The sequence below is a fragment of the Camelus dromedarius genome, chromosome 9 (genome assembly GCF_036321535.1).
Source record: "Camelus dromedarius isolate mCamDro1 chromosome 9, mCamDro1.pat, whole genome shotgun sequence".
Taxonomy (NCBI): Eukaryota; Metazoa; Chordata; class Mammalia; order Artiodactyla; family Camelidae; genus Camelus; species Camelus dromedarius.
This window is the reverse complement of record NC_087444.1, coordinates 73,738,568-73,754,530: the sequence shown is the minus strand read 5'-3', so window position 1 is coordinate 73,754,530 and position 15,963 is coordinate 73,738,568. Positions and strand designations below refer to the sequence as shown.

At 51.6% G+C, this 15,963-nt stretch overlaps 3 protein-coding genes across 5 annotated transcripts; 2 read left to right on the top strand and 1 right to left on the bottom strand.

Moving 5' to 3' along the window:
- Window positions 1-4,520: 4,520 nt before the first annotated feature.
- FGF21 (fibroblast growth factor 21) lies at window positions 4,521-6,665 on the bottom strand. The gene is made up of 3 exons (XM_010996368.3): window positions 5,592-6,665; window positions 5,376-5,479; window positions 4,521-4,887 (listed from the first exon to the last, which is right to left on the bottom strand). Exons 1-3 carry the CDS (start codon window positions 5,824-5,826, stop codon window positions 4,597-4,599), a joined length of 630 nt encoding a protein of 209 aa, XP_010994670.1. The 5' UTR covers window positions 5,827-6,665; the 3' UTR covers window positions 4,521-4,596.
- A 409-nt stretch (window positions 6,666-7,074) lies between these two features.
- Window positions 7,075-10,985, top strand: FUT1 (fucosyltransferase 1 (H blood group)). Of its 2 annotated transcripts, none has more exons than XM_010996370.3 (2): window positions 7,075-7,472; window positions 8,544-10,985. In XM_010996370.3, exon 2 carries the CDS (start codon window positions 8,546-8,548, stop codon window positions 9,629-9,631), a length of 1,086 nt encoding a protein of 361 aa, XP_010994672.1. In that variant the 5' UTR covers window positions 7,075-7,472; window positions 8,544-8,545; the 3' UTR covers window positions 9,632-10,985. The 2 variants fall into 2 exon arrangements, with proteins under 2 accessions (XP_010994672.1, XP_010994671.1); XM_010996369.3 differs by lacking the exon at window positions 7,075-7,472 and adding an exon at window positions 7,881-7,996 and having other exon boundaries at window positions 8,544-10,982.
- A 629-nt stretch (window positions 10,986-11,614) lies between these two features.
- IZUMO1 (izumo sperm-oocyte fusion 1) lies at window positions 11,615-15,800 on the top strand. 2 transcript variants are annotated; one of them, XM_031459049.2, is made up of 9 exons: window positions 11,615-12,328; window positions 12,695-12,769; window positions 13,160-13,246; window positions 13,700-13,720; window positions 14,034-14,114; window positions 14,302-14,402; window positions 14,673-14,826; window positions 15,135-15,363; window positions 15,584-15,719. In XM_031459049.2, the coding sequence occupies exons 1-8, from the start codon at window positions 12,091-12,093 to the stop codon at window positions 15,344-15,346; spliced, it is 969 nt and encodes a 322-aa protein (XP_031314909.1). In that variant the 5' UTR covers window positions 11,615-12,090; the 3' UTR covers window positions 15,347-15,363; window positions 15,584-15,719. The 2 variants fall into 2 exon arrangements, with proteins under 2 accessions (XP_031314909.1, XP_010994710.1); XM_010996408.3 differs by having other exon boundaries at window positions 11,618-12,328; window positions 15,135-15,342; window positions 15,584-15,800.
- Window positions 15,801-15,963: the final 163 nt, after the last annotated feature.

Below are 15,963 nucleotides of genomic sequence, written 5' to 3'. Positions count from 1 at the left end.
TCATATATCAACTATACCTCAATTTAAAAAAAAGACTTGGACAAAAAACTTCGTATCCTTTACCTAGACTTCCTAGTTTTCATTATTCCCGCCCCCTTTGCTTTCTCATTCACTCTCTCTGTCTTCATATTACTATGTGTTTACCTTTCCAGAAACATTTGAGAAAACATTGGAGACTCCATGCCCCTTTGTCCCTAAATACTTCATTGTGTATTTGCTAAGAACAAGGACATTCTTTTTTTTTTTTTTTTTTTTTGGAGGGGTGGGGGAGGTAACTAGGTTAATTTATTTATTTAATGGAAATACTTGGGATCAAACTCATGACCTCGTGCATGCTAAGCGCAAGGCACATGCTCTACCACTGAGCTATACCCGCCCCGCTAAGGACATTCTTTTTAATAACCACAGTACAATGATCAAAACCAGAAAATTTAACACAGACAAAATGCTGCTATCTGACGTACAGAACTCATTCAAATTTCATCAAGCGTCTTGCTAAAGTCCACGGTATCGCCTGGATTGCTCAACGAAGTGCATTTACTGGTGCCGCGGACCTCTGGTCTCCTGTGAGTATAAACAGTTCTTGCATCTTTCTTTTGACCTTGACATTTTCAAAGAGTCGAGGCCAGTTGTTTTGCAGACTGTCCCTCGATTGGAATTTGTTTGACGTTTCCTCGTGATTAGATTCAGGTTAGGCAGCACCGTCTCTCAGTCTTCTCAAATTCCACTCCCCAGCTCCCCAAACAAACCGAGATAAAGCAAGTAGGAAAAGCTCACAAACAACACCTTCTGCAAAACCGGCTGACAAGGGAGCCCCGCAAACCCTGACATATCAGAATGAGCAGGGCCGAACCAATACCAGTGCAGGAAGAGAAGGAAACTAGCAAAAGTGCTTTGAAAGTTGGAAATTTCCCACCCGTCCTCACGGCTGGGGACTTGGTGAGAGAATGTGACACCAGCAGCAGTCAAATCTTTGTGTGTGTGTGAAGTTTCACAGCCTCTAATTAGTAGGTGGGTATAGGAGGCTATGGGAAATTTGGAAGATGCGGTAGTGGTCCCGGTCCTCAGAGATCTCAGAATTACTCAACAGAATCTCTCTTTTGGAAGAACAAAACTCCATATTTAAAAAAAAATATGTTACTGAAATATATTTGAGACTCAGAGGTGCAAAATACTAGGTATAAAATAAGCCTCAAGGGTATATAATACAACAAGGGAAATAGAACAGATTTTTATAGTAACTATAGATGGTATATAACCTTTAAAAATTGTGAATCACTATATTATATACCTGAAACTTATATAATATATATAATATGGTGTATCAACTGTAATTCAACAACAAGGACCTGTATAGTGCAGGAAACTGTACTCAGTATCTTGTAATACCTATAATGGAAAAGAACCTGAAAAAGAATAAATATACATATATGTATAACTGAATCACTTTGCTGTGCAGCTGGAACACTGTAAATCAACAATACTTCAATAAAAAGTGAAAAAAATGCAGTATAGTAGAATAAAAGTTTTTTGTCAAAAAAATAAATACATTTGACAGATAACGTTGTGTAAATGTAAGGGCTACAACACGTTAATTTCATACACGTATCTTGTAATAGGATTGCATTGTGGTGATAATTACCTCTATCACATTACATGATGATCTTTTCTTTTTAGTGGTTGGACAAAGATCCTTTCTCATGAAAACTAATGAAAGCAAAACCCAGAATGAATTTGGCAGGAATTCCAGGGGCAAAGGAGAGAGATGGTTCAAGTCCTGGTGGGGGAGGAAACAGAGGAGGCAGGTCTTCCTCTGAAATATTGCAGAGGTGGCTATGCTGAGAGGTTATATGTTTTCACACTGTATGGAAACAGCAAAGAATGAACTCTGAGAATGGGGAGGCTAGGAAAGAGATCGTGCCTCACTGCACTTCCTACCAAGAAAATTCCTAAATGTACTTGTGAACAAGAGAAGAGGAGTACGGGAACTGCACGTAGAGATGTGTCCTGAGTCAAACAGCAGCCCCTGGAAATGTGAGTCCCTCTGGAATCTGTGAATGTGGCCTTACTAGGAAATAAGGGCTTTGCAGATGTAATCAAGTCAAGATGCGGTCATAGTGGGTTAAAGTGGACCCTCAAATCCCATATGGCTGGAAACAGACACTGGGGGAGAAGCCTCTGCGAAGATGGAGGCAGAGATAAGAGATGTGCACCTACAAGCCAAGGGATGCCAAGGTTTGCCAGCAACTGCCAGAAACTGGGAAGAAACAAGGCAGATCCTTCCCTAGGGCCTTTAAGAGGGCATCGCCCTGCTCACATCTTGATTTCAGACTTCCAGTCTCCAAAACTGTGAGAGAACAAATTTCTGTTGTTTTAAGCCACTCAGTTTGTGGTACTTCCTTACAGCAGCCTAGGAAATGAAAACGCTCCCCATTCCATCCTCCCACCAGTTGGTGGCAACCACTAATCTGGTTTCTGTCCCTATGAATTAGCCTTTTCCCCAGAATTTTAAATTCATTATATCTGGACTCTACAACATGCATTTCTTTTTTTTTTAAAAACATCTTTATTGTGGTATGATTCCTGTACAGTAAACTACACATGTTTCAAATGTTCAATTTGATGACTTTTGATAGATGTACACACCCCTTGGGGTGAGAAGTTTGTTCTCTATGTCTGTGAATCTGTCTGTTCTCTATGTCTGTGAGTCTGTTTTGTGGATAAGTTCATTTGTATCCTTTTTTTTTAAAAAAGATTCTTCATATAAGCGATATCATATGGCATTTTTCTTTCTCTTTCTGGCTTGCTTCACTTAGAATGATGATCTCCAGGTCCATCCATGTTGCTGCAAATGGCATTATTTTATTCTTTTTTATGGCTCAGTAGTATTCCATTGCATATGTATACCACAGCTTTTTCATCCTGTCATCTGTTGATGGACATTTGGGTTCTTTCTATGTCTTGGCTATTGTAAATAGAGAACACGCATTTCTAGCAAGTTCCCAGCTGATGCTGATGCTGCCAGTCCAGGACCAGCCTTTGAGAACAGTTACCCTAAAGCATCTCAAGTGTAGACCACTTGGGGTGCAGGTCTCCATCAGCCAAAGAGCCAGTGAGGGCCACCCCCAACCCCTAGAACTGACACTGGAATCTGGAATCACTGCCAGTAAATTCATCTACCAGGATCCCTTCCCAGACTGGCTGCCCAGGTTGCTATCAATTTTAAGGGCAAAATCTTACAGTTCTTTTGGTGCACATCATAGCTCCTTGCTGATCACATTTTGTACCTCACCCAGTGGAACCTGCCAGGAGTTGAGTCTAGAAACAGAGATGCTGGAGCAGATCTTGAGGAAGATCAGCAGTCCTGTACCTGGCAGCAACCTCAGGGGATGCTCTTTGGACAAGGGGACACTAACCATCTTTGTCCTTCTCTCTCCTCCTAGGTTTCTGTCCTCCCATTTATCTGGGTCTCTGCCCCCTTGAGGCATTTCAGATTATGTTGCCGGTGAGAACTCTCCCTTGTCTGAACCAGTCTGGTACCATCGGAGTAGAAACCATCCTTTCTACAAGACACAGACTTTCATTGCCTCCAGATATTGAATCCCTCCCATGACCTTCTGGGACCCACACTTATATTTCTTTTGTCTGAGGTTTTCCTCTCCCTTGGACCTTGGAATTTATTAGGGCTTGAGACCACAGCTCCTATGAGGCTGCTGTAGTCAGTCAGACACCGGGGATGCAGCCAAGGCTGACCCACGATCCTTTGCAAAGTATAGTCTAAATCTTTGTCTTCATGTCCTTCCTACCCAGGAAGTAACTTGAAGAGCAGTATGGAAATCTAGGTGGTGGGAAGGGAGGGAGAGTGCTCACTGGGATTGGACTCTGTGAAACAGTCATTACACTCCAACGTCCATAAGCACCTGGATGGAAGCACTCAGATACTCAAGTCCTCTTCTTGAGACTCAGGACTCCCAATCTCTGGTTCTTCTTCTCTTGGACCAGGGTGTGCAGTTCCAATTCCCCTGTTCTCCTGAAATCCAGATGTCCTAATGTCCAGCTCTCTGATCTCTCAGGACCCGAGAGTGCCTTCCTAGCATAAATTACACCCCTGGAACCCAAGGGTCCTTGCCCAATCTTGAGTTCCAAGATGTCTTCTCATTCCTAGTGCTAAATGAACCCAGAAAACTACATATCCCATGAGGCTGTGGATGTCCTGTGTCACTTTAAAAAATGTCCCCTTTTATTGAGGTACCTCAAGGAAATATTTCCTGCAACACTACCATGAGGCTGGGAGCAGGGGAAGAGGGAGGGATGGGAGAATTACAAGTCCTGTCCTGTCAAAGGGCAGGGATAGTCCAGAGTCCTTGGGGATGCCTTTGTGGAGCAGAAAAGGGCTGGGGAGCGGCTGGGATCCTCCCTGGCAATGGGGTACCAAGGAAGACAAGGAAGCAAACCCATTTCCTCTTTCAAACACACGTGCTCACTCTGATCCTCCTCTCAGACTCTTTATTATCCCAAGTAAGAAAAATAAAAAAATAAATAAGATAAATAACTCAATAAATAAAGAGGAGATGTGATAATAAACAGCCGGCAGCTTCAGGAAGTGTAGCTGGGGCTTCTGCTGTATGAAGGCCCCACCATGCTCAGGGGGTCAGAGGAGCCCACGTCAGGAGGCTCGGGGGCCAAGATCCCTGGAGGCTCTGGAGGTGCCGGGGGCAGGCCTGGCAGCGGCAGGAAGCGGGAAGGTCCCCGGGTAGCTGGATCCCGATTCGAGGAGCTGCTGGGGGGCAGGCGGAGTGGGAAGCCAAAAGCCTCAGACTGATAAACGTTGTATCCATCCTCAAGAAGCAACTCCTGGAAGCTGCAGGCCTCTGGATTGAAGCGGAGCTGAAGCGAGGAGAACACAGGTCAGAGACATGGGACTGACTCCTGTACATCTTCCTGCTGCAGGACCCAGGAGTCCAGGCCCCCAGCTCTCTCTCCTTTCAGACCACTGAGTCCTGTACTCTAACTGGATGCAGGGGTTCCCAGACTCCTGGGGAGCTGGGGGAGCCCCTCCTTCCTCAGATGTGGAATCCAGGTCCTTAGCCCCCTCCCCCAGGACACAAAACAACAGAAGCAGTCCTGCAACTCCCACCTCCCTGCCCCAACTTCACAGAGAGGAATATTCCAGCCCAGGGATCTGTCAAGGCTCTCGAAGTCCTGGCAGGGGCATCTGGCTAGCACTCAAGGTCATGTTCACTTTACTGCGACCCTGCATCCAGCATGAGCCGGGCACGTAGGAGCCAAGGTCAAAGGTGCAAGATGTGGTCCCCAGATTATGAGAATGTTAAGAGGGATGGTGGGGTGCAAGGATGGGGGTCCCAGAAACTCACCGATCCATACAGCCTCCCATCTGGTCCCTGGCACAGGAACCTGGATGTCTTGACTCCCAAGATCTGAATTACCCCTGGCTTCAGGGCTTTCAGCTCCAAGAGACCTAAGGGAAGAAAGTGGTCAGGGACTCAGAAAGTCCCCCTTCTCCCTTCGACCCAGGAGTCTGGGCCCCACGTTGCCCCTCCCTCAGGGCCAGGCCCTACCCACACACTCACTTTCAGGGCTCTGGCGGGCCACCCCCACCACTGTGCCGTCAGCCCTGATCTCCAGGTGGGCTTCTGTCTCCTGGGCGTCATCCGTGTAGAGGTACCGCTGCCGGACTTGGCCCCCGAATTGGAGGAGGGGGCTGGAGTCAGGAATGGGGCGTGCCTGGCAGGCTCCCAGCAGAAGGACAGTTAGCACTGGGACCCACAGTCCCAGATGCTTGAACTTGGCCTCGTCCCAGTCCATCAATGGCTCACGTCTTCAGATGAGGTCTGGGGTCTAGGGTTTGAAGAGCTGAATGGTCTAGATTCTGTTTAAGATCCTGGTCATCTGGGGAAGCAGATCCACGGATGGTTGCTCATGTAGTCCAGATGCCCGGGTCCTCCTGCACCAGCTGGATTCCCAGCTGACGGGACACCCAAGTCTCTTGGGATGGATGCAGAAGCTCCAGAATTTATATCCAGATGGACCTGCCCAATCACCTTCCCGACGCCTGACGCATGATATCTGACCCACTTGGCAGAAGCTAGGATTCCACCGTGGCCAGGTCAGCCTGAGTGGATGATGCAATCGGGGGTCCTTCTAGCTGGGGGCCTGGACTCCTGAGTCTTTGGAATCAGGGGGATAGGGATCTGATTAACTGTGACCTGGATGAAAGGGGCTGGTGGCCCAGTCTCTTGGGTCTGAGGGAGGTGGGAGCTGGGGTTTCAGATTCCTGGGTCTGAGGGAGGAGGGGGCTGGAGGCCTGGAAAACTGCCTCACCGGCTGACTGATGCACCTTGTGGCCCACAACTGGAATTTCTGCATCCCACTTCAATGTCTGGGTTTCTGGGGTTCAGACACTGAGGTTCCTAGATCATCAGGAAGTCAGTAGGCAGCACATGACAAAAGTGTCCTCAGTAAGGACACAGGTGTCCTGATCCAGAAGCCTCCAACCTTAACCTCAGCGACCTCAGCCCGGGCACCCAAACACCAAACATCCCAGCCTCCTCCTTCCTGATGCAATCCTGGTGTTTCTTTCACCAGAGAAGCTACCCAGGCTCAGACAGTTGTCCTTAAAATAGCCTGGGGAGGGGAAGGGGGAGAGGAGGGTGAAAATCTTTGACTCGGAGTTGGCAACTGACCAAGGCTCTGGAGGGGGAAGTTAGACCCAAGATCTCAAAGGGAATCAGGGTGGCGGGGGGAGTGGCAATTTCCCAGAATCTAAGGGTGCAAGAGATTGGACACCAGATCTGAATGAGAAGTTGACTGTTGGGGCTTGGACTTCACAACCTGGAGTCCTGGTTCTGGGGAAATAACGGTCAAACTTCTGGGGAGCCAAGTCCAATTCCTGGACCTGATTTCTTGAATGGCAATGATCAGACTGCTCTGGCCAGGGTGGGGGCGGGTGGGGAGGGGCCTTCGACAAGGGAAAGCGCTTCAGGTCTGCAGAGGAGCGCCGCTTTTGTTCCAGGCGGCAGCTGCTGCGGTTCCTGCGGGAGGCGGGGAAGAGAAACTCTTCCATTCTTGCTTTCTCGGCTCCCGTCCTCCGGAGAAGCCGCCTCCGGGACGTGCCCTTCTAGAAAGCAGCAATCAGGCGTAAGACCCCAAGATCCCCCAAAGGAGAGACTGGGAGCCGTGACGTTCTGATTTGTGGGTGGACGGGACGCATGGGGAATCAGCGGCCCCTGGTGGGCGCCGGGACGCTTTCGCGCCGGAGGCTCTCGCGCCGAAACCCTAAGAGCTGGAGGAGGTTTTGCATCCGCTGGAGCAGCAGCCTGGAAAACAGGTTTTGCATCCCACTTCGCCCCCGGCCCACCCCGAGGAGGGAGCGGAGGATCGCGCTGTTCGCCACGACCAGTTGCCCGGGTCCTCCCCAGTCACCGGGGCGTGTCCAGACTCGGCGCATCCAGGTACCCGGGGCGGATGGCCGAACCCAGAACTGGAGGGGAAGAGGAGAGGTCGATGGACCAGAATATCTGGGTCCAGCATTGCAGCTGGCACTAGATCTCCACGTCCACGGAAGGATGCGGCTGCTGGGAGGCCAAGTAGGCTGCCCCAGGCTGGCCAGTTGCGGGGATGAGGCGGCTGGAGCGCGGATCTCCCGGTCCGGGGAGGGTTCAGAGGGCGGGGGCTGTCACCCCAGCCCGGGGAGTCAGGCTAGCAGCCAGGGAAGGGGCGGGGCTCCGCCTCCGAGCTACCTGCTTGGCCCGGGAGGGGCGGAGGCTGTGAACCTCCGGACCGCGCTCCCTCTCGTACCTCCCCTCCCCGAGCCCTCGCAGCCAGTCTGGGGAGGCGGCGTGGAGGGGGAGGGCTGTTGGGCCAGGGAGCCTTGAGTGCAGTGTTCCGGGGGCCGCCGGATGTGGGCTGCACTTGCAGAGGGAGCGCTCCAGCCACGCCAAGGCGACTGTGGATCTGCCATCAGCCAGGAGTTCAGGTACGTGGGAAATGCGGATGCTTCGGACTCAGGAGCTGGATCTTCAGTCCTAAGAGGCTCACTCTCAACTTCTAACCCCCTACGACCCCGGAAGTCTCCCTCACCCCCAATCCCCAACTCCTGCTCCTTCATGAATCAGAATTCCTCCGGGCCTCCAGCCTCTCACGTTGGACTTGGCCTGTCACTTCCTGTCACCTCTGTGATGGACTTTCCCCCTCACACACAGGTACATGGAGAAAGGAGCTGGGGGAACACTGTCTAACCTCAGTTACACCTTACAGCCTGGGAGACTGAGATTTCAAGATGTGAGGACAAGGTGGTGGGTCATGGACAATTGCTATTTTGGAAACCACAAATTTTCACCATCTCCCATGCCTTGAAATTCCAAGGCCCCAGCATCTCCTAACTCAGATCTAGGAGCCCTGATCCCCTTTTCCGTTGGACCCAGGAGTCCAAACCCATTATTTCCTCCTTCCCCAGGCCTCCCTTCCCTGATATCCAACCTCAAGCTCTGAGTACCTACTCATTCACTTTTCCTCCCCTGCAGACATGTGGGCCCCCAGCCGCCGTCACCTCTGTCTGACCTTCCTGCTGGTCTGTGTTTCTGCTGCAATCCTCTTCTTCCACATCCACCAAGATCTCCTTCATGATGCCTTGGACCTGTCTGCCCTGTGTCCAGACCATAACCTGGTGACATCCCCTGTGGCCATCTTCTGCCTGTCGGGCACGCCTATAAACCCCAACGCCTCCATTTCCTGTCCCAAGCATCCAGCCTCGTCCTCAGGAACCTGGACTATCTACCCAGATGGTCGGTTCGGGAACCAGATGGGGCAGTACGCCACGCTGCTGGCCCTGGCCCAGCTCAACGGCCGCCAGGCCTTCATCCAGCCCGCTATGCACGCCGCCTTGGCCCCCATGTTCCGCATCACCCTGCCCGTGCTGGCGCCCGAGGTGGACCGCCACGCGCCGTGGCGGGAGCTCGAGCTGCACGACTGGATGTCGGAGGAGTACGCCCACTTGGAGGAGCCTTGGCTGAAGCTCACCGGCTTCCCCTGCTCCTGGACCTTCTTCCACCATCTCCGGGAACAGATCCTCCGCGAGTTCACCCTGCACGACTACCTCAGGCAAGAGGCCCAGCGTTTACTGAGTCGACTCCGACTGCGACGCACCGGGAAGCGCCCGAGCACCTTCGTGGGTGTGCACGTGCGCCGGGGGGACTATCTGGAGGTGATGCCCCACCGCTGGAAGGGTGTGGTGGGAGACCGCTCTTACCTCCAGCAGGCTATGGACTGGTTCCGGGCCCGGCATGAAGCCCCTATCTTTGTGGTCACCAGCAATGGCATGGGGTGGTGCCGGAAAAATATTGACACCTCCCAGGGGGATGTGATCTTTGCTGGGAATGGGCAGGAGGATGCCCCTGGTAAGGACTTTGCTCTCCTCGTGCAGTGCAACCACACCATCATGACTATTGGTACCTTTGGCTTCTGGGCCGCCTACCTGGCTGGTGGAGACACTGTCTACCTGGCCAACTTCACCCTGCCTAACTCCAAATTCCTGAAAATCTTTAAACCTAAGGCTGCCTTCCTGCCTGAGTGGGTGGGCATTAATGCAGACTTGTCTCCACTCCACATGTAGGCTGGGCAGCAGGGAAGCTTTCAGGACTAGCCTGACCAACTTGGAACCAGCGTTATGTGCCTCTGGAAGCCTAGCAGCTTCTGGAGGAGCTTGTGGTCCTTCAGCAGGTGGACATTCATTTCAAGAGTGATTCTAGTTGGCTAGACTTTGAGGGGGGAAAAAAAAGGAAGTGGCTTTCTGCAACTGCCTGAACATTCTAGAACCGGCAGATCTTTTCATGATGGCTGGCAATGTCTGGAGAAGCTCATGGCAGTTCTAGAAGGCACAGTACCTATCTGTTCTTCTCAGTCCTTGTCCAGAGTACTTCTAGATGGCTGCCACCCCTAGGAGCAGAGAACTGCCTGCTCCAGTGTTTGACCAGCCTGGTCTTTTCTAGAAGAGATATTTCTCCTTCCCTGGGTCATCAGGACTGAAGAAACTCGTGGCTACTCTACAGCAAGTATTTACCAACTCCCCTTTGGTGTTTCTGGAGTGATTTTAGAGGGGGGATTTGCGTTAGAGAGAGTCAGCTCTAATGCCTGTAATGAACTTGTGGAGCCCTTTCAGAGGGGATGGGATTCTGGAATTCCAGATAACCTTGGCAAAGAAGCTAATGAAGATACAACCAGGGGCGCAACACCTCACCACTTTTAGAAAGTGATGGAAGGTAAACGATCTGTAGCTGGGAAAGTTTGTGCACAGAGTGAAACTGGACCCAAATTCTCAGCCCCTGAAAAAACTACAGATATGCTAAAACATGGGAGGTGGGGAAAGGGAGAGTGGCAGCTTAAGGGGCAAGGCTCTCCAGAAATCTAGGGGCTTTTTGTTTTGAAGCTCAAAAACTGCCAAAGGTAGGCATGCACACTTTGGTGCCGAGTTCATGTTGCCTCTCCCAATTAAGGAAGTTTTCTCCTTTGTAGTGAGGATGCAAGAGATGATGAGGTCAATTTACTGACAGTCAGCTGGCATAAGGGTACCCTCTGGGCTTTCAGAAAGCTGCAGGTACTGTGCCCTTTGCCAACCCCTATCTGCCTCTGAACTTCTAGGACCACTGAACCTGGCTTCAGGCAAGTCAGAGATGAAAAGATCAGAAGGTATGCAGACCCCAGACTGGGCTCCCACCCAGGCAGCAGCACAGGGTCTGGCCAAAGAGGATGTGATGTGATTCTTGGCTCAGATTTCAGGACCCCTTTGATGCTTTTTGAAGGGAATGGAGGTAGATTTTATTACAGAATTGTTGAGAATCGAAGCTCTTTTCTAGTCTTCTCAGGGAGCTTTGGGGGACCATTCTCTATTCAGCTGCCATAGGTGGGAGAGAGGGAGGTATGAATTAAAAGTCCACACCACCAACCTGTCTCTGCAGGTTTTTTGGAGTCTTGTGTGCATGAGTGTGTGTGTGAGTGAGGAGGAGTAAAGGTGTGGAAATTTCAGGGACTCTCATCACTCATATCTTGGGACATTGCTCTCTTGCTACTTCACTTGTGTGAGTTGTGGTCCTGGAGCATCAATGCCTTTCTCAGAGCCTCTCAGTATTGGTTCCCAGTCCTCTCTTTCCTCTGGGACCTTGGCATCCAACCCTAGAGACTAGAGAGAGAAGGTGGATGGAGGAGGGAGTGAGCAAAGTTTATATTTCTTGAACTACATTTCCCATGAAGCTATGGGGTTGGCTGCGGTAATTTGCTATGAAAAGACCCGAAGCCTTCTGGGAGTCCTAGTCCTAGGGCTAGAAAGGGCCACTTCCCGCTTTTTCGTAGCTCGACGACAGGGTTTCCAAAGGGCCTTGGGCATCTAGCCAAAAGCCTGGGTCCTGGGGCGCAGAAAGGGAAGGAGACTGAAGGCTAGAAGCCCTTTCCTTGGCTCTGGAAACCAGAGCTGACAGGGGACCTCCCTGCGGTAGATGCTGGCAAAATTCTAGTCTGAAAAGGCTGCTGCTTCTGTGACATCATGGAGCGATAGGCGGGGCCTCCGTATGTTGCTGTCCAATCAGACTAAGAGTTGGGCTTCTGGGCGGGGCCGAGGAAACCCTAGGAAATATCTCTTGGGAATTCGGGGTCCCACGTGAGTAGCGAGAATGTGGAGGCTGTGGGAGTTCCTAGTAGTAAGGGGCGAACCGTGACTGTGATCCCAACCAAAAGCTCTAGTCCACGCGACCAACCTCACCCTCGCAAAACAAAATCCCTAATTTTAGTCGTGGGAAAAGCGTGGAAAGACGTGGCTTGATCGTCTTCTCTAAAGACCCTCAGAACCTGGACTCCTCAGTGAACCCTAGTGTTCGAGGATACAACAGTCAGGTATCAAGGTCAAGCAGCGGCTTTTTAGGGTGCATTGAGACTCCGTTTCCTAACGAGAATTGTGCGCCCTGCAAATTGGGACTCCATTAGTCTCGGGGAAGAGCTTCTCTCCGTTTAGCGTTCACCTCCTCGGTTTAGGATAAGAGGACTCACCCTGGAGTTCGGCGGCAACTGAGCACTGGGGCCACCATGGGGCAGCGGTGGCTTCCCCTCCTGGTGGTGGCGCTGACCGCCTGTCTGCTTCCTGCCCGGGGCTGTGTCATGTGTGATCCAAAGGTCGTGGAAGCTCTAAACTCCTTGGAGACGGATTACCTGCCTGGCCACCTGGAGGCCAAAGATCACAAAAATTTGATGATAAGGGTAAAGGAAGCCGTGGAGGATTTCAAGAATCTGCCGATTGACGAGGATTCCTATATGGGGGTCGTCGGTGAGGGCAGGGCGGAGTGCAGACTCCTGGATTCTGGGAAAGGAGGGTTCTGGGGCTAGGATTGCTGGGAGGTGCAGGGGAGAAAGGGCTGGAGGCAGATTTTCCTGGGAATGGAGAAAGCTGGGATGCAGATTTTGGGGCTCTCCAGGACTGGCAAATACAGTATTTCCCCTATCCTTAATCCTGCAGTTTTATGTACTAAGACTACAACTCCCAGAAGGCAACGGGGGGCAGCGGAAAATCCCTTAACCAGGCCTATCCTTGCCCATTGGGCCCATTGGTATTGTAGTTTCTAAGACTAGGTGAGCCAATGAGCCAATGAAGCTTGGAATCTGGGGTTCTATTCCCGCCCACCCCCCTCCCCAGATAAACCAACACTAGAAAAGGCATCCTGGAGTTTGCTGAAGGATATGAAACGTGTCACAGACAGCGATGTAAAAGGTAAATGCACAGAGGGGACAGAGGAGGGCCTCCAGAATCGCTCAGGGAAGAGATTGCTGGTGACACCTGGTCTGGTTGTCAGGTACTGGGCTCTGGAGCCAGACAGCCTCACTTCCAGTTCTGGCTTGCCATTTCCTAACTGTATGGTCTTGAGTGAAAAAATTTGGCAGCTTTGTCATCTCTCAAATGGAGACCATGACAATGCCTTCACCCAGGTGTTTCTTAGCCCAGTGACTAACATTATGTTATGTGGTCATTAAATTTTACCTTTCCCAAGAAGACCCAAAAGCTGAATGCCAGGCTCTGTCGACAGAGGCCAGCTTTCCTGTAACTTATGCCTGGGAGGGGCAGGGGCGCTGAACTACTCTGTGTCATCCTTCTTCTTCCTAGGTCAGCTCTTTGTGAAAGAGCTGTTGTGGATGTTGCACCTGGCAAAGGATACCTTTGCCAGCTACGCTGCTCAGTTTCAAAAAGAGGGTGAGAGAAGATAGGAGTTGGGCACGCCAGCCTTCTTCTTCCGCAGTCCAAGAGTCCCTGTCCCCAGCCTTCTGCTTCTCTGACTCCAATCCCTCAGCTCTCCCAACCCTCTCCTCATTCAGACCCAGGGGTCCAGGCTCCCAGGTCCTTCCTCCCTTCAACCCAAGAGACCCAGCCCTACCCTGTTCCTTTGCCTCCTTCTCTCATCTCCTTTCACTTAGAAACTTTTTTTAAAAATTAACAATCCTTTGTTTATTTTTATTTATTTATTTTGGTGGGGGAGGTAATTAGGTTTATTTTTTTTTTAATGGCAATACTGGGGATTGAACCCAGGACCTCATGCATGCTAAGCAAGCACTCTACTACTGAGCTATACCCTCCCCCCTCACTTAGAAATCTGATGCTCTTTTTTTGTTTGTTTGTTTGTTTTGTTTTTTCTCTTTTCCGAGGCAGGTTTTTGTCCCAACAAATGTGGTGAGTCCGGATTATGGAAACTGGTCCTCCATCCCTTATCCCTGCCCCGAGAATATCCAGCCTCCCTCTTTGGGGTCTGTGTTTTTTTTCTCTCTGTGTCAGAGAGGTTGCTTGGTCTCCACTATTCCTTCTGCACCTCAGATTTCTTGGGAAACGGGTCATATTCTATTTGTATGCTTTGCTGAGCCTGGTAGAGCCTGCTTCCTACAGGCCTGCATTCGAGCCCCACCTAGGGATTCAGCACTCGACCCAGCTCCAGCCCTTGGCCCTGCCCTCTCCTTTTAGCCCCGCTTCCTTGATCCTGTCCCTTCAGGTTTGATGTTGCAGCCTCTGATCTGGTGCAGTACCTGCCAGGAGCAGGTTCACGCTTGTCGAAAGTCCTTGGATTGCGGAGGTGAGAGACTTCGCCCCAGCAGGAGGGGTTGGCGTATGAGGGGCGGAGCCAGAGGAGAGGCCGACTCTAAAAAGGGCGGAGACTGGAGTCAGACAACGAGAAATGGCGGGGCGATACCAAGTGGAAGGGGGTTGGGAAAGGGCCAAGGACAGTGAAAGAGCATCCCACAGTAACCCCCTATCCCCAGAGCGCAAAGTCGAGGTCCATCAAATGGAAGATATGATCCTGGACTGTGAGCTCAACTGGCATAAAATCTCTCAAGGCCTGACCGATTACAGCTTTTACAGGGTGGGGCCCTCGAACTCCTGTTTCGCTTACACTCCAAGTCCATCAGGCTTGTATGAGCCCCCAGCACCTGAATTCACAAGCCTGGATCCACAATGCCCATGACCCATGACTTACCAAGTTTGGCTTCTTCTGACCCCCTGGGACCCCTGCCCTAACTCGTACACCCTGGACTCCCATCTCCCCACTGAAGTCCCATGATCTTCTCACCCCTGTACTCCCCCCAACACCTGAATTCCCCAGGCCTCTGTGACCCCTTGAGCTTGGGTCTAGGTTTGGGGGAACAATTCTGAGACCTTGATGTCCAAGGGGATACAGCCAACCCTGACCAAGATCATGGTGAGTCCAGAGGATGCAGGCATCTACCGCTGCGAGCTGGGTTCTGTGAAATCCAGTCCAGCCACGATCATCCATTTTCGTGTCACAGGTCAGTTGAGAGAAGGGGAATTCAGGGTCCTAAGGCTGAGGGCCCGTCAGCTTCAGGGGCATGGCCTATGGGGCATAACTTCCTGTAGGGGTGTGGTTTCAGGCTACGAGGGTGTGGCTTCCTGCCCAGAGTGTGGCCTCTGGCCACAGGGCCAGGGCTTCCCTCTGGGTGTGTTGGGGCTTCACGCAATTAGAGGCATGATTCTGTCTCAGAGGGCCTGGGTCCTGGGGCGGGCTGCCAGGGGGAGAGCTTGCCTTGGCGGGACCTACCCACCCTCCCAGAACTGCTCCTTACCCCTCCTCTATCAGTATTGCCCAAAAGAATCGTGGAGGAGATACCATCACCAAACACCGAAACCCAGGATGAGATGGCACCGGGTGAGGTGACTCTGGGTCACCCCCAGCCGTCCACAACCCTCCAGTCACAGTCTTCGAAGCCCGAGAATGTGCTAAGAAGCCGCCTCGTGGGGCTGCTGATCTGGGGCTTTGTTGTGCTGATAGCTGGCGTTGTGACCGCGTGAGCCGCCCACTGAAGAAGGCAGGGCTTGGAGTGAGGCGCGGGGTTTCCTACTATCTAATGCAGAAGGGGGTCTGGGAGCCCAGGAGCACTGACTTCCTTTGGGAGAGGGGCTTACCTAGGAGAGAGAAGCTTAGATAATTGCTAGAGTAAGATCAAACCGAGGGAGGCAGGGAGGGATGTTCCTTACTCACTTAGGACCTAACCTGTTCCCGCTATTTGTGCCCCTACCCTCTTCCAGGATACTTTACTTTGGGTCTGGGAAAGTGATCGATTTCATAAAGTCCTCCTGGTTCAGCACTGGCCATGGAGATGCTCAGGACTCCGGGGTTTCAGCGGAAAAGACCGATAAATCAGGGAGAAAATAAAAATTTATCTGGTTGTCTAAGTATCTGACTCACTCCTCCGGACTGATTGTAACTTTTGGTTCTCCAAGAGGAGAAGTCTGGGGATGGTCTTCTGGCTGAGGGAGGAGGGGCTGGGAGCCGGGCCCTCTGGGTCCTGGAAGGGGCCAACTGGCTGCGATGTAATTCCAGAATCGAGGAGTGGGGCAGGGCCAGCCCTCCCCAGATCTCCTCCCCCAGGCCCGGTCCCCTCACAGGACGCCCCCTCCCAGCTCTT